At 55.8% G+C, this 23,034-nt stretch overlaps 1 protein-coding gene across 2 annotated transcripts; it reads right to left on the bottom strand.

Moving 5' to 3' along the window:
• Positions 1-1,448: 1,448 nt before the first annotated feature.
• On the bottom strand, positions 1,449-21,292 carry MX2 (MX dynamin like GTPase 2). Of its 2 annotated transcripts, XM_056119568.1 has the most exons (15): positions 21,206-21,240; positions 19,317-19,536; positions 19,064-19,197; positions 17,406-17,595; positions 16,659-16,793; positions 15,964-16,118; positions 15,723-15,861; positions 13,905-14,103; positions 11,929-12,007; positions 10,876-10,998; positions 10,577-10,718; positions 8,640-8,798; positions 7,449-7,525; positions 5,271-5,516; positions 1,449-3,790 (listed from the first exon to the last, which is right to left on the bottom strand). In XM_056119568.1, exons 3-15 carry the CDS (start codon positions 19,151-19,153, stop codon positions 3,557-3,559), a joined length of 1,968 nt encoding a protein of 655 aa, XP_055975543.1. In that variant the 5' UTR covers positions 19,154-19,197; positions 19,317-19,536; positions 21,206-21,240; the 3' UTR covers positions 1,449-3,556. The 2 variants fall into 2 exon arrangements, with proteins under 2 accessions (XP_055975543.1, XP_055975542.1); XM_056119567.1 differs by lacking the exon at positions 19,317-19,536 and having other exon boundaries at positions 21,206-21,292.
• Positions 21,293-23,034: the final 1,742 nt, after the last annotated feature.

Raw genomic sequence — 23,034 nt, 5'->3', positions numbered from 1 at the left:
CTGGTCGGGCAGCGTGTTCTGTGGATCCCCGGGGAGCCCCACCTGGGACGGGTTCTAGATGCTGACAGTTGTGGAGGGTTCTGTCCCCCACCAATTCCAGCTGCTCAAAGTCACAGTGGACAGATGAGCAGGAGAAAAAGCCATACTCGCTGGCTCCCGTATTTCTGGGGGTAACGGGAGGGGGCTGGCATTTGGGGCTTCTAAGTCCCCTGGGATCAGATGGGGGGCTGAACTGTGGGAGGGGAGGGGTTCTGGGAATGACACACACTGTGGGAGGGGACGGGGCTATCAGGTGACCAGACACTCCAGAATGAGAGTTTGCTCGCCCTCGAGACATGCTTCTGGTTCAAAGCCGTGAGGCAGATCCAAACCAGGTTTCCTCTCCATCAATGACTTAATTGGACCCTGTTTCCCAGCAGAGCAGGTAGGCGTGGGCACAGGCCTGAGTTGCCCACGGAATTCAGAGGAACAGTTTGGAGCCAGTCCCAATTAGACCCTCAGAAACACCCTTGTAGTTCCCCAATTTCTTCCCTCCCCTGTTGGCCAGGTGGTTTGCTGGACATTCCAAGGCATGGATGAGGTTGCATTCAGCTCCCAGGACCCAAAGAATATGTTCACTGGCTGGCTGCACTTAGCTTCTTCTGACAAAAGCATGGGGCCGTCGACCCAGAGCCTTGCTCTAACCTGCTAAGCTTGGGGTCAGGCCAGATTGAGTCTCCAAAGGGCAGACCCCATGTGTCCTCATGCACAGAACCTGGCTAGTGAGCCTGGGGAAGAAGGGAATTGGCAGAAGTCATATGGGATCTTGAGATGAGACCATTCTAGATGAAGTGTCTCAGGAGCTCAGGATGGGTCTATGGCAGAGAGAGAAGAGGGAGCTGTTTTTCTAGAGGGGGCACAGAATTGGGCTGTGGGCACAGAAGATATGACTGGAGCAGGGGCTGAAAATCTGGGTACCCCAAGAACCTGAAGGCCAGCCTGGACAGGGTCTTGGGGCTGGACTAGGTCTCTCTCCAGCGTGCTGGAAGGAACCAGCCTTTTCCATAGTTTGATTTCATGTCTGGACCTTAAAACTGTAAGAGCAGGGGCCAAAGTGACAGAACAGTGGCTAGGGTGGGTACTTTCCAGGCACATGACCCATCTGGGTTTGATTCCTAGCGTCCCATATGATCCTGAACACTGCTAGCAGAGATTTCTGAGTACAGAGCCAAGAATAAACCCTGCACAGTGCTGGGTGTGCCCAGCAAACAAACAACCCCCCCCCAAAAAAATCCCCATAAAACTGTCAGAGCAGAAGTTCTATTGCAAGATCATCCTTTTGTTCCCTATAGCCCAGCTGACACACATCTCGGCATGAGGCATCCCCCACAGACCCTCCACTCATGCTGGGGCAGCCCGAGCTGCACTGTGAGATGCGGTGATGCATTTAGGTATTTGTATGTGCAGAATCCAGGGGATAATAAAGAAAATGTTTATTGAATGTGCTTTGAATAAGCCTGGCAAGCTACCCGTGACATATTCAATATGCCAAACACAGTAACAAGTCTCACAATGTTACTGGGCCCACTCGAGCAAATTGATGAACAACAGGAGGACAGTGACAGTGACAGTGATGTGCTTTGAATATACAGTTTATGGAACAAACACCCAATATCAGGTTTAGATTTTTCTCAGGCTCGGTTCTCACAATAGAGTCCAGAATCTGAAGACACAACGAAGAAGGGAAAGCGCACCGTGGAGCAGTGGGTTCCCTTTGGTTCTATCATTTGCACATTCGAGTCCACTCAGACATGAGGGGATGAAAAAGTAAATGGCTTCTAAACAGAGAGCAATGTTTCGCTGGACACTTTTCTTCCCAACATCATTAGCTTTGGTATCACAAGAATCCTTTAAGATTGGGGTATCTGGTTTTCCCGGTAAACAAGTAACAGGTAAAACTAGACAAGGGAACCTAGTTTCTCGCTTCTGTTCAGCATAAACTGGAAGTGCTGGTCTAAGCACTTAGGCAAGAAAAGGAAAAGGTATTCAGGTTGGGAAGGAAGCAATGACTCAATGGGTAACAGTTGCAAAGACTGCTTTTGCAAAATCGTTAGGATCATAAGTTCAACAAAGTTGCAAGATACAAAATAAATTCCTAAAAATCAGTTACAGTTCTGTAAACAACCTAAAAGGAAAATTAAGAAAAATAGTTCCATTTACAATAGCATTAAAAAGAACAAAATTCTCAGCAATTAACCAAGGAAGGGGAAGATTTGCATTATTGAGACAATAAAACATTGCTTAAAGATATGTCTAAAAATCATGATTAAATAGGAGGGGACCCCACGGTCATGAACGAGATGGTTCACTATTGCCAAGTGAAATAGTGAAGTCCTCCTCAGAGTGAGGCCCTTCCTACCGCAATCCAAGGGGGCAGGTTTGTCAGGGAGGGAAACACCCACCCCCAAATTCTCATGGAACCTCAAGGGACTCACCTAACTCCCTCCAAAAATAAAACTGGATAAATGGGTGAAAAGGAAAAAAAAAAGAAAAGGAAGGACGCACACTTTTCTGGTTCTGTGACTGTGTCGCACAGGTGGGTGGATGGGCCAGTGACCCAGCACACAGCACCAGAAACCAACTTTCCCTCCACACTCCCATGATTTTGGGCAGTGCCGTGTTGACCTGCAGGGCAAGGATGACCTTTCCCACCAAATGGTGCTGCAAAGATTAGACCTCCGCATGCAGAGAAACAGCCTCTGGATTCTGCTCGGATACCAGGTGTGATGGCTGACTGAACTCCATGGGGCGCTAACTGCACGGGGCGCTGGCTGAGCAAAGGCTTCCAAGTGAGGGGCCAGGGCTAAGCCACAATCAAGCTGCCTTTGAAGGGAGGGGGTGACTCTGGCATTTGTGAACCCCTGCTTGGAGTTTGGGGGAGTTGCAGAAACGGTTTCCCTGAACTGTCCTGGAACTCCCGAGAGGTCAGTGCAATTCAGGGTGAAGCTATAAAAACAGAATACGACAGTCTTCCAGCCGAGAGGACAGCAGGGAGTGAGACCAGGGACCCAGAGGGGCCCAGCACCCTGGTTCAATCCCAGCACTGCACAGGTCGCCCAAGTCCTGCTAGGAGTAAACCCTCAGCACTGCCTCTGCAGGACTTCACCTCATCACGGCAACTCAGCACAGTCGGCAAACAACAGCCAGAAAGTGGATCTCGCCGTCTGAGCGGCCAGCCAGGGGACCCCTAACTCCTTCCTGTACTGGGATGTCATTCCTCATGGGCCCCCATGCCTGTTGGAGCCTGACAGTGACTGACGTCCAGTGGGGTGTTGGTACAGGCACCAGGAGCAGGGAAATGGGGGTCCCGGGGCCCAGTGACTGGAGACCCACTCCTCAGGGTGTGGGTTCAGGCAGTACCATGAGGAGCTTAGTGCCAGGGCTAAGGCAGATGCCTTTCTGGTAGTGCCTCCCCAGACAGTGACACACAGAAGAACCCCTCCTCACACACACAACACACACACACACACAAGTCTCATTCTTCAGGGTTCCCTACCACCCTGGCCCCCCACCCACTTTATGCATGGTAGAATTTACAGAGCGCTTGGCGCGCCTGGTCCAGCCGGGAAATCTTGTCCTTGAGGAATTTCCTCTTGAGCATGGTCTCGTTCTGCTCCTGCAGCAGCCAGGAATAGCTCTGTTTGTCCTGCAGGATCTGCATCATGGACTTCTGCAGACACTCCCCGTACTCTTGGAGCATAAAGAACCGGATGATCAATGGAATCTGGTTGGCCAGGCGCTGGCTGGCTTCCTGGAGGAGAGATGTAACAGGGTAAACTAGGGAACACGGCGTGGGGTTCCCAGATGCACGCATGGGGGTCTGCGTGCTAAGTCCAGGTGGTCCCCCCTCCCCCATCCTAGTTGAGGTCCTCCCCCAACCTAGTTGAGTTCGATTTATCAGCCAGTACCTCTGGAGCACTAGAACTCACCTGAGTCCCTCTGACATTCTGAACATCTCCTGCCTTCACTGGAACACCTCCCCTACCTTTTGTTTCCACTCCACCTCCCCAAGAGGACACCGTACCCCATCATCCCCAGATTCCTTGTGGAAGCAGCTGGGCACAGGCTTTAAAGTTCCCTACTCTCCCCCGCCCCCCAGGCACCCCTAGAGGGCCTGACCACTGGGTCCTACATCTTTCTAGCTCTGGTTAAGAAAGGACCCCGGCACTGGAGCAACGGCACGGGAGGAAGGACGCTGGCCTTGCACACAGCTGATCCTAGTTCAATCCCTGGCACCCATATGGTCCGCTGAGCCCGCTAGGAGTGATCCCAGTGTGCAGTGCCAGCAGGAAGCCCTGGGTACTGCCAGGTATAACCCCCAAACAAAGCTCTGCAGCATGCTGTGGTAGCCCAGGAGCCATTTCTTTGAGGGGACCAAGCCGCCAGCTGACATGCCTGGCCTGGCACAGACCATGTGACAGGTCCCCAGCTCACTCCTGGGTCCAATCCAGTCAGAGCCCCTTCAGCCTCACTAATGAGCTGAAAGTCTGTCCTATGCACAAAGCCACAGGTTGCCCATTTAGTTACACGCCACCAAGGAAACCCCTAATGTGACACCCCAGACCCCTGAAGCTCCTGAAAATACTTCCTCCAAAACAACAGCAAAGAGACCTCCCCCACCACCCTCGAACTGTATTGGACGGCGAGCCCCTCGTTGGACACCTTCGCTATGTCCCTCTCTGGACTGTGTTCAGCTCCCTTTCACAAACATTTGCTGCTCTGGCCTAAATGTCTCAGTCCAGGGTCTTACACCAGCCCTGCCCATGACCCTGCAGGCACCGCATTGCTCTTTTTGGGTCAGTTAAGGGATACGCTGCCAGGATCCACGGAGCAAACTGGGTGATACCATCCAGAGAAAGGAGGATTTGATGCTGCTAGGTGGTACCCATGAGCTGAAGTCCCTTAGAGAGATGAGAGGGGGTTGAGCATGGAGGAAAGCTGAAGCCTAACCAATCAGCTCAGCGGGTTTCTCAATGGCTGTTCCCTGGTAGGAGTACTGTGTGACTCGCGGGAGTATCTAATATGAAGGCTGGCATCGTACCTGCTAAGGGGTCAGGCTCTGCCACATTGAAAACAGGTCTGGGCAAACAAATGAAAAGTACCTTTCTAGGACTGGTGTAAAACTGTATCGGGGAAACACATGAATAGTTCAACGTGCAGAAAGGGCGAGGACAGGTGTGGCTCGGCCCTGCTCTGGCTGGGTCAGTCACAGTCCTGCAGGCCCCACTCACCAGGAAGTAGGCATTCAGGTGTAGCCCAATCTCATTTACAGAGGAGACTGTAGAAGAGTTATTTGGGGCTTTTGATTGCATCACTGGAAGCTTTCCCATTGGGTTAAACGTTTCTTCCCGGACTTTGCCAAGGATGCTGCCGTAAATGTGGTCTTGGCAATAGACCTGCCGCTCCATTTTGAACTGGAGTCGGATCTGATCATCCACGATTTCCATTTGCTTTACTTTTATGTCTTCGATGAGCTTCTGGTTAGACAAGAAAGAGAGACACTTTGCTTCCTTCCCCCTGTTGTCTTTACAGTTGAGGGAGCTCTGTAATGGGAGGGAGTCTCCCACATACAACCGGGACCCCTGGGAAGGGGGTTTTCAGAACCTCCCTGGGGCCTTGTCTGTTTGCCCATCCAGTATGGGATGCGGCAGCTGCCTTTGTACTTCCAGGCAGGAAGTGGCCTACGGGGAGAACTTCTTCTTCCTGGGCCATATCAGGGAGCAGCCCCAGTCCCATCAGCCCATCCTCCTAGTCTGATCTGACGTCACCTCTCAGCCAACTGCTCTCCAGTGTTTCACTTTGAGGTGGAAAATGTTGGCTGGGGGTAGGGGGACAGGAATCCCATGGCAGACCAGTTACCCCAGGAGGGGAGGAAGCGCCCTGGGAAGTTGCCGCGAGAAGTTGGCAAGAGTCAGAACTGACATCTGTGTTTCTTTGGTTGGCAACAAAGACGAAGAAGCAGTTGAGTCATGCCAGAGGAAAATGGCTCCTTCTCTGCACCCATGGAACGGGGAGGGAGACACCACCCCAGCCTGAGAGGCAGCCAGGTTGGGGCACAATGAAGAGTCTTGCTTTAAACCACTGATTTTTAATCTCCTGTCCTCAGATGGAGCTGATGGGCATCCCTGGCCCGGAATCATGCTCCTCATCCCCTGAGAGCCTAGCCAGATCTGAGCAGCCAGAGGCAGGTGCGTGCAGGGAACAGCCCTGCAGGCATGGGGTCACCATCCCGCACAGGGGTGAGCAGACGCCTTTCCGACAGTTTGAATTAAAGATCCTCTTGAGGATCAGAGAAACAGTGCAGGCCCTGCATTCTGCCAACCTGGGTCCCAATCCCTGGCATCACACACAGTCCCCAGAGCACTGCCTGAGTCAGGACTAGCCCCTGGGCACCACTAGGTGTAGTTCAAAACAATCACATATATAATATTATGTGGCGTAAATATATACTATCTTATATTCATTCATATTTTAAAATTTATTTTTATTTATCTTAGAGTTTTTAGTATATTTATTTTCTATTTCTATTATTTAAAAAATTATCACTGTCACTGTCCTCCCGTTGTTCATCGATTTGCTCGAGCGGGCCCAGTAACGTCTCCATCGGAGACTTTGTTGTTACTGTGTCTGGCATATCGACTACGTCACGGGGAGCTTGCCAGGCTCTGCCGTGCGGGCGAGATACTCTCGGTAGCTTGCTGGGCTCTCCGAGAGGGGCGGAGGAATCGAACTCGGGTCAGCCATGTTGACTGCGTGCAAGGCAAACGCCCTACCGCTGTGCTATCACTCCAGCCCTTTATATCTATTGTATATATTTTAATTTAAAAGATTGTTTTTGAGACAGCCTAAAGTACTTTTAGTCCACGGCTCAGTTTCTGATGATTTTTAATTTAGCAGTCACACTTTCACTTTAAGAGATTTAAAAGAGAATCTGCAAACGCTGCTCAGGGCTGACTCCTGCTTCTGCACTCAGGGATCACTCCTGCAGGACTCGGGGGACAATATGAGGTGCCAGGGATCAAACGTGGATTGCCTACATGCATGACAAGCACCTTCCCCCTTGTGTGCCCAGAACAGAGTTGTCTTTTAAAGCCAAACACAAGCATTTTGGTGTGGGACTCATGTTAGGTCCTGGGTTCTGAAAAAGGGGGCTTAAAGCACCAGCGGCCATGAAGCAGTCCTGTGTTCCAGGTGTTGCCACCAACCCTGAAAATCCCAGAGGAGCATCAGGGCAGACCGCCTGTTCTTGGGCAGGGCAGATGACCCCGGAGACAGAGGCCAGCAAATGAGGGTCACTACAGAACACACTCGATGCACCAGCACTCAGCTTCACCGCAGTGAGACCCGGTCAGTGAGTCAGAGGCCGGTGACTGGCTGGCAAACGCAGGGAGGGCAGGACGGACGCTTACCTGGACGATTTGATTCAGGTTAAAAAATTCACCAAAGTGACTTTTGGCTGTGTCCACAAATGTCTGACGGATCATCTCTGATCAGGGAGAGGATAGAGAGGGGTGAGATGCAAGTAGGACTCAAATGGCTCGGAGACTCGGGAAAAACGGGCCCCACGCTTGGGTCTATCCCCAGCCACAGGCCGAGAGGAGGATCACGCAGCCAGCGCTCTGTGGGGCCATCCCTCTCCCCGCCCTGACACCCCTGGATGGAGCCGGGGGATGGGGAAGACACTTGCAGGGCCCACTCGCCACGTTTCTGCTGCAGCTGTTCCCAACGTGTCCCTCTGTCATGTGGCAGTGACTTCAGCAGAAGCATAACACGCCGACACCTTAACCTCCAGGAAAGGGGACAGCTCGATAGGGCAGCTCCAGGGAGCACTCCTGGTGGGGCTCAGGGGACCCTATGGGGTGCCGGGTCTGCCCTGTGTAAAGCGGAAGGCTCCCCTGCTGTGCTGTCACTCTGAGCCCAATTTGGTCTTCTGCTCCTAATTGTATGATGACCGCTTGTTGAACCTTTTCTAGAAAAACCTCAAGGAAAAAGGGATGGGTTCCCCCTACACACACACTCATACAAACACTCACACACACTCACACAAACACACACACTCACACACTCAGACACACACACTCACAGATACACACACACAAACACACGCACACACTCATACACATTCATACAAACACACACATTCACACTAATAGACACACATATACACATTCACACTAACAGACACACACACTCAAACATTCACACTAACACAAACACACAACCACACACACTCACACACATTCACACTAACACAGACACACAATCACACACACATTCACACTAACACAGACACACAACCACACACACTCACACACATTCACACTAACACAGACACACAATCACACACACATTCACACTAACACAGACACACAATCACACACACTCACACACTTTCACACTATCACAGACACACAACCACACACACTCACACACATTCACACTAACACAGACACACAATCACACACTCACACACTTTCACACTAACACAGACACACAATCACACACAGATATTCATAGTAACAGACACACACACATACACCCACACATTCACACACATTCACACTAACACAGACACACACACACACAGAGGAGATTCTCACCCGTAACCTTCTGCAGCGTTTCCAGGGCGGGGTGGAGCAGGTGCTCAATATATTGCTGCACGATGATCTCGAATGTCTTGTAGTTGACAAATCCTATGAGCTCTTTGCCGCGATACTTATTTTCATATTTGGAGATTTCCTCATGCATGATGTTCTTAACTGTGACAGAAAACAAATGCAGTCTACTGATGGCCATAGCTCGCTGATGGCCACAGCCTGCTGATGGCCACAGCACGCTGACAGCCTGCTGACAGCCATAGTCTGCTGATGGCCATGTCCAGCACCGTGTCTACCCACAGTGGCCAAGAAAAAAGTTCATGGTTGGAAGTCAGCTTGAGTAAATACTGACTTTCAAGAAATAAAAGTCTTACTCTATGAATTTATGTTTCAACTGGGAGGTATCACCTTGAGAGAAAAAAAATCTAATTACTAGGAAAAATTCTGATTTAGTTCAATGAGAACAAAAAGTTAAACATTCTCTTTTGGGGTCCGACCCAGTGATGCGCAGGACTTACACCTGGCTCCTTGCTCACGGAACACTCCTGGTGGAGCTCAGGGGGGGCACATACAGGGTCAGGGGTCAAACCAACGTTGGCCACATTCCAGCCCTAGTGCCTTACCCCAGCCTCTCTCTCCTGGAACCAGAATTAATTGTTTTTTTTTTTCTTTTTGGGTCACACCTAGCGATGCACAGAGGTTACTCCTGGCTCTGCACTCAGGAGTTACTCCTGGCAGTGCTCAGGGGATCATATGGGATGCTGGGAATAGAACTCGGGTCAGCCGCGTGCAAGGAAAATGCCCTCCCCACTGTGCTATCTCTCCAGCCCCCAGAATTAAACCTTTTTATACACGTTTATAGATAAGGTAAAGGTAAAGGTATAGGCCCTCCCGTTGATCGTCGATTTGCTTGAGCGAGCCCAGTAACGTCTCCATTGGAGACTTTGTTGTTACTGTGTTTGGGATATCGAATACTCTCGGTAGCTTGCCGGGCTCTCCGAGAAGGGCAGAGGAAGCAAACTCGGGTCGGTCATGTTGGCCGCTTGTAAGGCGAACTCCCTACCGCTGTGCTATCGCTCCAGCCCTTTACCTTTACGTTTATAGATGTCACAACTAAATGTCTAGTCTACAGAGGAGAAACCCTCCCAACATACACAGGCACACGTGCATGTACCTATGACCATGCACATGCTCATACAAGCAAATGTGTGTGAGCATACCTCTTAGTACATGTATGATCACACATGTACACACGTATATACCTACATGGCTCACACCCGTGCATTCCCATTCTCATATACACACATGTGCAGGTACACAGCTACCCACACAGCACACGACCACATGTACACTTTCCCAATGCACCTGTGGGCACACATGTATAGACCCACACAGTGCACACACCTACATGCACATCACACAGCTGTGCACATGCGTCCACACACCTGCACATATGCTACTGGCATCTGCTCTGAGCAGAAGGGAACTGAGGACCCAGCCAGGCAGAGCAGACAGGCCATGTACCAGTTCAGGGCTGTGGCAGGGCTGGCAGGAAGTGGGAATGGAGTGGGTGGAACCGTACAGCCTCAAACAAAGACATGGGTGCCGGCAATGGTGCAGCGTTGGGGGCCCAGGACTAGCAAGTGGCTCCTACCTGCCCTCCCAGGAAGCCCGGGGCAGCTCTGGAGACTCCCAGACCCATTGGAGAAGCCCAGCCACCCACACTGAGGAAACCTTGCCATGCTGCACCCAGGTCCACGCAAAGAACCTGGGCTTGGTGGGCCCAAATTCCCAGTGGAGCATGGGGGTCCCCTGCACACCTCAAAGGAGACACCCACTCACGCAGAGTAGGCAGAACTCTGGCTGGGGTGGGAGCGGGCGGGGCCGGGCGAGCTGGTCAGTGATGTGGGGCATGGGCGCTCAGGTCCTGCTTTCCTGACCTTTGTCCGTGTTGAGGAGGATGACCATGCCCCAGTTATTGAAGTTCTCCCGGATGCGATTGCACAGCCGAGCCTCCTTCTCGGACGGAACCTCCTCCCCTTCCACCAGTCTCTCGATGTGCCGGTTAAACGCCCTGATTTTCTGAAAACGAGATCAAGCTTGCAGGCTGGGCTGAGGTTTGGGACAGGGTCCCTTAGCAGGGAGCTGGGATGTAGGATGTGCTGTGGGGGGGGGGTGCGGGGGCCTGTCTCTGCAGATGCCCACTGGGCCGGGGTCCAGAGCCTGTCTCGGGGCCCACCTCGATGAGGAAGAGCAGCATGTCGGCGTCGCTGCTGGGGATGTTGGCCCCGTAAAGGCAGAGCTCCTCGGTCGCCCTCTGGTAGTTCTCCTGAATCTGCTCATCCAAGAACGGGAGCATTTTCTGGACAGAAAACAAGGAAGAGGCAGTGGGTGGAGCCGGCTGGCAGAGGGAGGGCGAGGTTCCATAGGGGAGGTCCACTCTGAGGAGCCGGGATTCCTACAGCACTGCAGGGATAAGAGATACACAGGGCAACAGCACAGTGGGGAGGGCAATTGCCCTTGGAAGGACCCAGCTTGGATCCCCACCATCCCATAAGGTCCCTCAGCACCGCCAGGACTACGCTGTGAACATTCCAGGGGTGGGGGTGGGAGTCCCAAACAAAAACAAACAGACATAAAGGAGGAGGCCAGCATGGGGAGGTGTGGGCTGCCCTCGGGCTGCAGCAGCCCTGACTGGCATCCACAGCCTGGGCACGGGAGGAGGGGCAGGGAGCACGGTTTCAGCCCCCATTTCACTTGGTGCTTCGCATGCAGAGGGGACACTTGAGTCCCCTTAGCAGAATGGGCCCTCTTGGCCAGCGATGCCCTGGCGGAGCGCAGGCAACCCTCACCCTCCGACAAAGCGGGGGATGCAGGGACCCAGCGGGACCCCAGAGGGTGCTATCCTGGGGCTGCAGTGAGTCCCTCCATGCCCCCCCCCAGACCCCACCTGTTGCTGCTGTTTTGGTTTGGGGGCCATACTGGTGATGCTCAGGGTCCACCCCTGGAGGGCTGTGGCGGGGGTGGGGGCTACATGAGTTTCTGGGTGTGTGCCTGCATATACTCCTTTTGGCCTTTCACACACCTCCCGGGCGGGGTTCAGCTCTTTGCCCAGAGTGGAACCACCGTAGCCATGGCTGCTGCTTCCCAGTGATCCCTGAACCCCTCACCTGTTACGGCAGGGAGTGCCTGGCCCACTGCTTTTTTGGGCTGTTCTGTGGGGTGCCTGCTAACTTGGGACAGCCCCCATGGTGGCGTGGGCGGCGAGAAATCGCAGTAGCTCAGGACTCACATTGATGTGCAGGATGAGCTCAGAAGTGAGTCTCTCTGCCAGGCACGACACGGTGGCCTTGCCCTCGTCCAGGAGTATCCTGAAAGTAGATGTACACAGGAGTGAGTCCGGATGTTCTCTGGGCACCCTGAGCATGACGGGGCTTTGTGGCATGGGCTGGGCTCAGCGCTGGGGGTTAACACGGAGGCCGGCGCGTGAGAACGCTGCTGATTGCTGAGCAAGCCTCTGCCCAGCGGGCATGCGCTGGTGAGCTATACCCACTTTCTCTCCTCATAACCCCAACAAGCTTACTCCTGGTGTTGTCACCTGTCGTCTCCAGGAGGACAAAGCCCACCTAACTTTGTAGTGATTCAGAGGCACTGCCCCAACTGGTGGTTTACTTGTAATCTCAAATATTCAAGCCTAAATAGCCAAACTAATCTTGAGAAAGAGAGACAGTGATGGAGGCAGCACGCATCTTGGATCCAAAACATAGCACAAAGTGACGATCATTGAAACAGTGTGTCGTTAGCATAAGGATGCAGTCAGAGATCTATGGAGCAGACCCAGGTATGTTGGTTCAACTGATCCTGGATTGAATGTCAAATACACAGCAGGGAAAGGGAATCTTCAAAACACACGGGTGGGTATTCACAGGGAAAGAATGAAACTGAGACACAAGATCAGCTGCAAAAAGTGATTAAAGGTGTAAATGCAAGACTTGGAACCACAAGTTCCAAGTATATGAGATCGTATATGAGATCATCGATATGACAGCAAAGGAAATAAAAACGGACTCAGAGAAGCAGGCAAATTAAAATCTTCTGTTACCTTCTAGGGCCCTGAGCACTGACCTCAGAGCTCAAGAAGAAAGGTTTTAGGGCTGGAGTGATAGCACAGCGGGTAGGGCGTTTGCCTTGCACGCGGCCGACCTGAGTTCGATTCCCAGCATCCCATATGGCCCCCCGGGCACCACCCGGGATAATTCCTCAGTGCATGAGCCAGGAGTAACCGCTGTGCATTGCCGGGTGTGACCCAAAAAGAAAAAAAAAAGAAGAAAGGTTTTAGAAGGTCAGTATATTGGGGCTGGAGTGATAGCACAATGGGAGAGCGTTTGCCTTGCATGCAGCCAACCTGGTTCGATTCCCAGCATCCATATGGTCCCCTGAGCACCGCCAGGAGTAATTCCTGAGTGCAGAGCCTGGAGTAACCACTGTGCATCGCCGGGTGTGACCCAAAAAGAAAAAAAAAAAGAAGGCCAATATATTCAACTGGGCTGGAGCGATAGCACAGCGGGTAGGGCGTTTGCCTTACAAGCGGCCAACATGGCCGACCCGAGTTCGATTCCTCCGCCCCTCTCGGAGAGCCCGGCAAGCTACCGAGAGTATTGGATATGCCAGACACAGTAACAACAAAGTCTCCAATGGAGACGTTACTGGGCCCGCTCGAGCAAATCGACGATCAACGGGAGGGCCTTTACCTTTTTATATTCAACTGGGGGACAGAGGAAGGGTCACTATGGCAGCAAGAGTCGGAAACGACCACTCTGGACAGGAACTGAGGGCTGAGAAGCGGTAGGGAGATATCCATGGTAACCTGTCAGTGACTGCATTGCAGATCTTAATGCCCAAAAGGAGAGAGAGAGATGGAGAGAGACAGACAGACAAAGAGAGAGAGGGAGAGAGTGAGTAAGAGACAGACTCAGAGAGAGAGAGGGAGGGATAGAGGGAAAGAGGGAGGGAGGGAAAGAGGGAGGGAGGGAAAAGAGAGAGAAAAAAAACGTCTACTGTAGAGGGGTGTGGCGGGAGGGAACCTGGGGACATTGGTGTTGGGAAATGTGCACTGGTGGAGGGACCCGTGTTGCGACACTGTATGACTGAAACTTAATCCAACAACTTTGTAACTGTGTATCTCATGGGCACTCAAAAAAAAAAAAAAGACACAGACAGGCAGTCCAGGCTTAGGGTTCCAGCTGACTGCGGGCCTCACAGGCTGACCTGAAGTACGGGTGGTCCTGGAAGAACTTGGTCTCCTTCTCGGTGGCCTCAGCCAGGCTGAGCTGGTTGGCGATGTCCTGCTGGCCGCGGCAGCGCACCATCAGGTATCCCTTCTTGAGGCGGTAGGTGTAATTCTGTGCCACCCTCAGGATGCTGCTCTCTGTGCCCTTGTCCACGAGGTCGGGCTTGGTGAGGATTCCTGCAGGCCAGGAAGCTCAGGGCCCCGAAACACACAGCAGGACCTGCACGCGCCCACCCCTCCCTCCCCATCCCAGCCTCCTGGGCTCTGCGTCGTTCCACTCTCCTCTGCATTATGCCTGGCTGGCCCCTGGCTCAGGTCTCTGCCGTGCACAGCTCACAGCCCCCTTTCTCCTGGGGTTGGTCATGCTCCAGCCTGCCCATGACAGCCTCTCCCCAGAGTCAGAGACTCTCTCCGGGGCCAGAGTGATAGCACAGCAGGTAGGGTGTTTGCCTTGCACACAGCCGACCTGGGTTCGATTCCCGGCATCCCATATGGTCCCCTGAGCACCTCCAGGAGTAATTCCTGAGTGCAGAGCCAGGAGGAACCCCTGAGCATTGCTGGGTGTGACCTCCCCCTACCACAAAAAAAAAAAAAAAAGTAAAACAGAGACTCTTTCTCTCTCTCTGACATGTCCTATAACCAGAAGCTCCGTTTCTTCTCTCTGAAAGGTTTGTGTGAGCACAGCACGGCCTTGGCCCTGCACTTTTGCCACATGGACGGGTGGACGGGGAGTGGTGTCCAGAAAGGCCTTCCCGGGACACGGGGAGCTAGTTCATTCGGGACTTTAAACCTCCCCCACTGGGAAGGTCTCCAGTCAAAATGGGAAATGGGGCGGCTGGGGTGGGAAGCGGCAGAGGGAAGGGAGCCCCCGGCCAGGCTTCTCCCCACGCCCTCACAGACGCCCAGACAGACAGCAGGACAGCAGGGCTCTCCCCCACAACACAGTGCCCTGGCCAGGGACTAGAGGATCAAGTCCCACAGAGGCCCAGTGTCAGGTTCCAGGGCCCCAGCCCCAGCCAGGGGACAGGGGACAGGGCTCAGGTGCAGCGCCCAGGTCAGCAGCTTTTACACTGGACAGACAGGGGAGCAGGGAAGAGCCTGGAGTTCTGTACACTGGAAGCGAAAAGATGGCCAAGGACAGACTGAGGACATTGTACACTAGCCTGGGCATCGAGGGACAGGACGTATATGGGAAAAAGGAGAGGCCTGGACACCGGGGAGGGCCTGGTCTCCTCCCTGACCTGCACCGCACACTCTGCCTTCGTCAGCTTCGGAGCTGTGTCCGCAAACCTTTCCTACCACTCTCCAGAACCCACGGTTTCAGGGCTGAGTCCTGCCGGCCCTCGCCAAAGCGGGATGCCGTGACTGGCTCTGAGGATCCCGAGGGCGATGAGAAAGGACAAAGGACACTCCCTGCCCGGGTCAAGAGCCAGGCCACGTGCTTTGTGAGCAGGTTTCTCTCCAAGGGCAAGGCCTGGGTATGAGGGGAGCAGGGCAGGGGCAGGCATCAGCATGTCCTGAGCTGGTGGCGGGGGGGGGGGCACTGTGGGGGGGCCAGGGGGTCGGGAGGAGCAGGAAGGGGCCCTTCCTTTCTAGAGGAGTCAAGCTCTGCGTGGGCCCCCTGAGCGGGAGTGTGGGAGAGTGGCCTGGGCTGGGCAGCGATGGACCCCCACATGCTGTGACTGCAGACAAGCGAGAGGAAGAGGGGGGCCCTGGGGACCCTTGCTGCCACTCCCGGACTGCGGGCGAGGCCACGCCCTCCTCGCGATGTCAGCAGCCCTAGCACCCCCTCTCACCGATGGTCCTGTCTCCCTCGGGGTCCACCTCCCGGGCCATGCTCAGGGCCTCGGTGGTGGCAATGTCCACGTTGCAGGGGACCACCACCAGGTTGATGGTCTGCTGCCTCTGGATGTACTTCTGGATGAGAGTCTTGACCTGGGGTCACAGGGCACACAGGGGCCGCCACGCCCGTCACCCACACACACAGGGAGGGCCATGCCTGGGAGCCTGGGGTCCCTCCCAGCTCTGCACACTCACCTTCAGGCCAATGTCTTGGGGCTGGTCCCCCACAGGGACCCGCGTGATGCCTGGGAGGTCAATGAGCGTCAGGTCGGGCACCTCGGGGGAGCTGATGTCCACGCTGATGAGCTCGTGGCTGATGCCCACGCCTCTCCCAGCTATGAGGTCCTGGGCTGGGGGCAAGTGGGGAGCAGTGCCAGTGAGCCCCCACTCTGGGCATCCGAGTCTTCCCAGCACCTGGGCTCGGGGAGCCTGGCCACAGCCTGCAGCAGCCTCATGGCCACCTCACTGGCGCAGCTCTCCGTCAGCCTGTGGCCTCTTTTTTTTGGGGGGGGGGTCACACCCGGCAATGCACAGGGGTTATTCCTGGTTCTGCACTCAGGAATCACTCCTGGCAGTGCTCAGGGGACCATATGGGATGCAGGGAATCGAACTCAGTTTAGCTGCGTGCAAGGCAAACGCCCTACCCTCTGTGCTATTGCTCCAGCCCCCAGCCTGTGGTCTCTTTACCCGCTTCTCCATCAGCCTGTCTATCCCCGTCTACACAGACTGTTTGTCCATCTCCATCACTGTCCTGTCTACACCTGCGTGTTTATCCCATCTACACCAGCCTGTTGGTCTCCTCTCCATTCTCGTCCCCATGCCTTCCCTTCTACACTGGAGCGTTTCTCCCGGATCATCCCCCCTGTCGCGGAGCTGGGGGAGGGGCGCACCTCTGCATATCTCCTTCTCCACCTGGGAGGGGTGCTCCAGCTTCAGCTGGGTGTTCCGGTAGGTCACCTTCCCGCTCCACGAGCCCCCTGTCAGTTTCCTCAGCTTCAGCACCAGTGGGCACCGGGTCACGATTCCTGGGTGGTAGAGCCCGTGCCTCAGCTTCCTGCCAGACCCTGCCTTCTCCTGGCTCTCTCCTGCCCCCACCCTCAGCCCAGGGGTCTGGACAGAGGAGTGGGGGCTCAAGGATGGTGACTTGTATGTGTCCTGCTCTTGGGGAGATCAGGGGCATTCTAGGGGGTACACGCAGAGACGAGGTTCAGCCCAGACTCCCTTGGGACCGGGCTGGGAAAGCTCAGGGGAACCTCGGAGGTCTGGGGGGCTCCCAGTCTTGGGGGTTGGGGGTCTACGAGAAGGCAGTGAGTGAAGGAGGGCAGGACCAGCCGATGGGGTCCCGGGGTGCAATCCCTGGGTGCTGACAACTGCCTTAGGGCTCTGCTTTGTGCTCTGCCATGGTCCCAGGCTGGAAGCCAGGCCTCTCGCCCGCTGGACTACTGCTGAGTCCCCCTAAGACTTGCTCACAGCCCGCCAGAGAGAAGCGGGAGGCTCCCAGATCTGATGCTCTGGCCAGAGGGCTACAAACGTGGGGGGCTGGTGGGGGGCGCCCAGCCCTGTTCGCGGCTGTCCAGGACCCTGACCGTGCTTCTGGCTGCCCCCTCCCTGATTGTCCACGTGTCTCCTGTGCTCACCGCTGCCCCTGGGGAGGGCCACCCCCGACAGGGCCTCCAGAACGGAGCTCTTTCCAGAACTCTGGTCCCCGATGACAGCGATTGCGGGTAGGGCCATGTCCTGCTCCACGCCCAGTGCCCGCAGGGAGTCGATGAGGTCGATGCACGGGCGCACCTTCTCCTCATACTGGCTGTACAAGTTCTTGGGCGCCTGTGGGCAGCAGGAGCCGGCTCAGCCTCCGCCCTCAGGCTCTCAGCCTGGAGAGCTGGGGGCTGCAGCCGCGCAGCCCCGGAGAGTGGGAGTGGAGGGGAGGAGGGGAGGAGGAGCAGGGGCATGGGCGTGGCCGGGGCGCCGCAGGGAGCTGGGGGGGGGAGAGCTGGGCGTGGCCACAGGGCATGGGCGTGGCCAGAGAGCTGGGCTCCAGATGGGCTGGGCATGACCCAAGGGAAGTGTAGCTGGGGGGGAGGGCCTGGCCCGAGGACTGGGCGTGGCCACAGGGCGGGGTGTGCCCTGAGGGATGGGTGTAGCCCGGGAAAGGGCCTGGCCTGAGGGCTGGGCATGGCTGGCAAGGCCAAGATTGTGCACAGCTGGTTCCTAAAGGCCCCATGGCCATTCTGCTGTGGTTTTCCTTCTACTTACAAGGTCACCAGGGCTCCCAGGAGTGGGAAGGTCCCTGCACCAGGAGTTCTCACACACATGGACACACAACACACCGACACATACACACGGACACACACGAACACAGACACACACCTGGACACACACACGGACACACACAGACACAACAGACACAACAGACACACACACGAACACACATACGAACACACGTGACACACACATATGGACACACATGGATACACACACGGACACACACAGACACACACATATGGACACACACGAACACACATACGAACACACATATGAACACACGTGACACACACATATGGACACACATGGATACACACACGGACACACACAGACACACACATATGGACACACACAGACACACATACGAACACACATACGAACACTCACACGTGACACACACATATGGACACACATGGATACACACACTGACACACATGGACACACACATATGGACACACACGGACACACACATGCACACACACAATGTGGGACTCCCACAGGACCCAGGGTTTTCACTCTGGGGTATGCACCCCAAGAAGACAAGAGGCACAGATGGGCCCCTCCCAGCTGCCCCTGCCCAGGCAGATGCTAGGGATGGTGGACAGGTCAGCTGAGCAGAGGCCCCGCCTGCCCTTTGCAAGCAGGTGGAGGGAGTGGAGGGTCATGCTGAGAGTCAGTTTGTGGGGACACGGAGCAGGGCACTGACCGCAGGAGCCGTGAGGGATGGGAGGAGGCGTCCGTGAGAGGCCAGGGCAGGTGTGCCAGTGCCACAGGCTTGGCGTGCTGGGTGGGGCTTGGGGGCCTGGGATGAGGGTGGCCAGTGAGACCGATGGACAAACGTGGAGGGGTGCTGGACCCACAGGACAGGCTGTGGGAAGGGACAGCAGGGACTGGGACCGCCCAGGAAAGAGACCCCACACAGAGAGACCACAGACACCCGCCGAGGAGAGGCATGGCGACCCTGGGGAGGGGCGCAGGGCCGCCTCCAAGTTTGGGAGTACCCCTCCCCCCAGGTCTTCGTTCCACTCACCTGGGTCTTCTGGGAGCTCCCTTGACTCCGGCTCCTTGACTGCCGGCTTGCGGCTTGTCCCTGGCCAGCCTGGTGCTGGGAGAAATTCATCCTGCTCGGTAGTTGGGGTCAGGAGAAAGGGCTGCACCTGAAGGCTGCATGACAGGAGGCTCCATTCAGGGTGGACCCTGCATCCCCACTCTGGGCCTCCCTTGCTGTGTTCCCCCCAGTCCTGATTCCATCAGGGCCAGGCAGCATGTCAGGGGGCACTCACGGAGGGAGCAGAGGAGCAGGTGCTCAGGGGGTCGGAGCCTGGAGAGGCTGGAGGTCTGAGCTAATGACGGGTGGGGGGTGGTGAGGTCAGCCACTGCAGCCACTGAAGCCCCCTGTCACCAGTCTTCCTCTGTGCTCGAACCCCAGAAACCGCCGTGAGGGACTCACACCCCAAAGTCTGCAGTGGGGGCCTGGACCTCAAAGCACCCATGCAGACACACCTGCTGGCAGAAGACAGTTCCCGTAACTAGGGCCAGTTGCTCTGCAGAAGACAGTTCCTGTAACTAGGGCCAGTTGCTCTGTGTGTGTGGGGAGGGGAGCCCCTCCTGGGCTGGGCCAGCACCCTCAGTCTTGTATTGAGACCCCTGGAGGTGCTCCCTGTCTGCACTGAGGCCCTGGAGGTGTTCCTTGTCCGAACTGAGGCCCTTGGAGGTGCTCACTTTCTGCACCAAGGCCCCTGGAGGTGTTCCCTGTGCACTGAGGCCTCTAGAGGTGCTCCCTGACTGCACCGACACCCCTGCAGGGGATCCCTGTCTGCATTGAGATCCCAGGAGGTGCTCCTGTCTGCACTGAGGCCCTTGGAGGTGCTCCCTATCTACACTGAGGCCCCTGGAGGTGCCCCTGTCTGCACTGAGACCCCTGGAGGTGCCTCTGTCTGCATTGAGACCCCTGGGGGTGCCCCTTCTGCATTAAGACCCTTGGAGGTGCCCCTGTCTTCACTGAGACTCCTGGAGGTGCCCCTGTCTTCATTAAGACCCCTGGGGGTGCCCCTTTCTGCACTGAGACCCCTGGGGGTGCCCCTGTCTGCACTGAGACCCCTGGAGGTGCCTCTGTCTGCATTGAGACCCCTGGGGGTGCCCCTTCTGCATTAAGACCCTTGGAGGTGCACCTGTCTTCACTGAGACTCCTGGAGGTTCCCCTGTCTTCATTAAGACCCCTGGGGGTGCCCCTTTCTGCACTGAGACCCCTGGGGGTGCCCCTGTCTGCACTGAGACCCCTGGAGGTGCCCCTGTCTGCACTAAGACCCGTATCTCCCTGTCTCCATGTCTTCTTTTGCCAGCAAAAGGTGCTGAAGCCCCCACATCAGTCTGAATCCCCAATTGGGGCTCCAGTTCCCTGCCACACCGCCCCCCCCCCATTGGACAAGTTTCTGCTTCTCCGCCCATAGCACTCCCCCCATGCCCCTACTGCCCCTAAGGCTATTGGGATCACCCTCACCATGCCCCAAAGGTCCAGCGGTGACCTGGGCAACAGATTAAGAGGTGGGGAGTTCCCCACAGTTGCTCTGGGCTCTGGGGTTGCAGAGCACCCCTTAATTCGGGGAGCCCCTAGTAAGGTGGAGGAGGACCCCGGGGCAGGGGAGGATACGGGGGCTTTGCCACCCTCATCTCTGTGCCCCCAGCTGGGATTTGGGACCTTCAGGATTGAATCTCTGCTGGGGCTGGATCCTGGCTCCACGCTGCCCCTCCAGAGGCTGTGGCTGAAGGTGGTTTAGGGGAGCGTTGGCAGGACGCCCGGGCCCTGGTGGCTGGACACCTCATTAAGGGGACAGAGGGATGGGCTTGGGAAGCCGTGGGGGCCAGTGCGAGGGGTGGGGCGGAGTTTGCCGGCTCCCCGGGTCTATGGCAGTTTTTATTCCTACCCCCAAAGGCAACCCTTCGTGGGTCTGGGTCTGGGAAGGGGCTGCCTGGGGTTTGGGCCCTCAGCCCTGTTTCTGGAGCCCTGTGGAGTCCCCGTCTCCCCGCTGGCTGGGCCCCGAGCGGGCTGGGCGTTGACAGCACTTGTTTACAGCCCTGCCATAGGAGGCTGCTGGCTGCCGGCCAAGCTCGACGGGGCAGCCTCGTCTGCGGCTTGGCTGCCTTGGCACCGCTCACTGCTCACCCCTCTTACCTGGCCGTCTCCAGACAGGAACCTGCAGGGTCTTCTCTCTGTCCCATCCACTGCCCTTTTATTTGCTGTGAGTGGAGGCTGCTCCTCCCCCGGAGAGGAACGAAACCACGAGCTGCACGGAAACGAAACTGGAAGATTGTGGTGATTGTGGGTGACGTACCACATCCTGAGTCCGGGACCTTCAAGGTGGGGGGGTTTCAGACTGCTGGCGGGGTGGGGGGCCTGTCCTCTGGGCTCTGGATACAGGGAGGGGGAGCTGGGATTGATTTGAGATTGGGGGCACTGTAGGGGTGCGGGGGCTTCATTGTATCTGGCTCCTAACATGCACTTTTCTGTGCAGTGAATGTTCGCTCCCAACCTTCTGTGTATCACAGTGCTCCCAAGTGCCCTCCCTGGGTGCATTTTCATTTCTCCCCCATTTAAACAGTTTTTTTCCCCCTTAGAATTTCCAAGTGTTGTGGAGTTCATGCCCAATTCAATCAGCTTAAATCAATGGCTGAATAAATAGCAGTACACGGACATTAAAAACAAACAAATAACCAATTTCCAAGTGTTAATCTTATAAAAAAAACAGCGTGGCAACCCTGTCTGTCCACTCCATGCTGCCTCCACAGAAAAAAACCCCAGAGACCTGGACACCCTGGCGTGACTCAGTTTACTTCTCTGCTCCACAGCCAAAGCCAGAGTCTGAGTTGTATACTGGAGAGACTCCGCCCCGCCCCTCTCAGTATCTCCATTTCGTTAGCATTTTGGGTTCTGTTTGGGGGGGTCACACCCGGCCAGACTTGCTCCTGGCTCTGTGCTCAGGGATCAGTCCTGGTGGGGCTCAGGGGACCCTTTGCAGTGCTAAGTTTCCAACTGGGGCTGGCCATGTACACGATACGGCGTCCACGTCAGCATATTTCAAAATCTCATTATTTTTGTGGTTATTGGGACATGGCCCCCAGGGTTTTATATGTGCAAGAGCTCTGCCGCTAGCTACCCCGCCCTGACTGCGGGTTCTGTCTGGGAAGCACGGGGTTGGGGGGTGGGGGAGTGGTCCCTGGGGTCACAGGGGTAGGGTGGGGTGGAGTGGGATGGGGGGAGCTGCTCAGGATGAAGGGAACGCGGATGTGACGCTTTACAACAGCGCCACCTAGTGACACAAGCGTGTTCCCACGCCCGCGCCCCGTGGCCAGCAGGTGGCCAACGGCGGAAACCAACTTTGAAGGCAGAGGGAAAGGATTCCCTTCCCGCAGCGAGCCGCTCTCCCACACTGCCCCGCAGCTGCCCAGCACCTCCATGGGGCTGAGGCCCCTTCGGGCCTGCCTGGTCACCGAAAGAGGCGTCCACTCCCCTGGCACTTGGCATGGTTAGTGAGGCACTTGGCCCCTATTAGTGAGGCACCCGTTGGGTGCGTCCCTTTGGAGACTGACCCCTTGGGGTGGGCACCTCCTGCACAGATGCTGTGCCACACAGCTGGAAGGGGTTGCATGGCTGTGCACCTGAGCCAGCTGTGACCCCAGGGAGCCTGGTTTTGGCCGGTGTTCAGAACCGGGTGCCTCCAGCTGCCAGGGCAGGACTCAGGGCTGGTCTCTTGCCTGCAAATACAGGTGCTGTGGAGGAATCGAACTCAGGTCTGCCATGTTGGCCGCTTGCAAGGCAAACGCTCTACCCACTGTGCTATCGCTCCAGCGCAGCCCAATAATAATAATAATAATAAAATAAAACAAAGAACCCCAGTCCTCTCCTATTCCCATTTAACGGCTGCACAGACCCTCCCAACGCCCACCCCGTCTTTGGTCCTTCCAGGAGCTGACCACTCTCCTCCCTGCAATGACACACCCCTC

The sequence above is a fragment of the Sorex fumeus genome, unplaced genomic scaffold (genome assembly GCF_029834395.1).
Source record: "Sorex fumeus unplaced genomic scaffold, SorFum_2.1 ptg000041l, whole genome shotgun sequence".
In the NCBI taxonomy this organism is placed as follows: Eukaryota; Metazoa; Chordata; class Mammalia; order Eulipotyphla; family Soricidae; genus Sorex; species Sorex fumeus.
Note: the sequence above shows the minus strand (reverse complement) of the source record. Positions and strands in the feature narration are given on the sequence as shown.

What these genes read in the sequence shown, in the direction of transcription:
- MX2 (XM_056119567.1), bottom strand. Translation starts at nt 19,153, where the DNA reads ATGAATTTCTCCCAGCACCAGGCTGGCCAGGGACAAGCCGCAAGCCGG. An exon ending in GGCCCTCCCCAGGGGCAGCG is followed by an intron (nt 16,794 to 17,405) that starts GTGAGCACAGGA and finishes TCTACCACCCAG; the next exon opens with GAATCGTGACCCGGTGCCCA. An exon ending in CAGGACCACCCGTACTTCAG is followed by an intron (nt 12,008 to 13,904) that starts GTCAGCCTGTGA and finishes ATCTACTTTCAG; the next exon opens with GATACTCCTGGACGAGGGCA.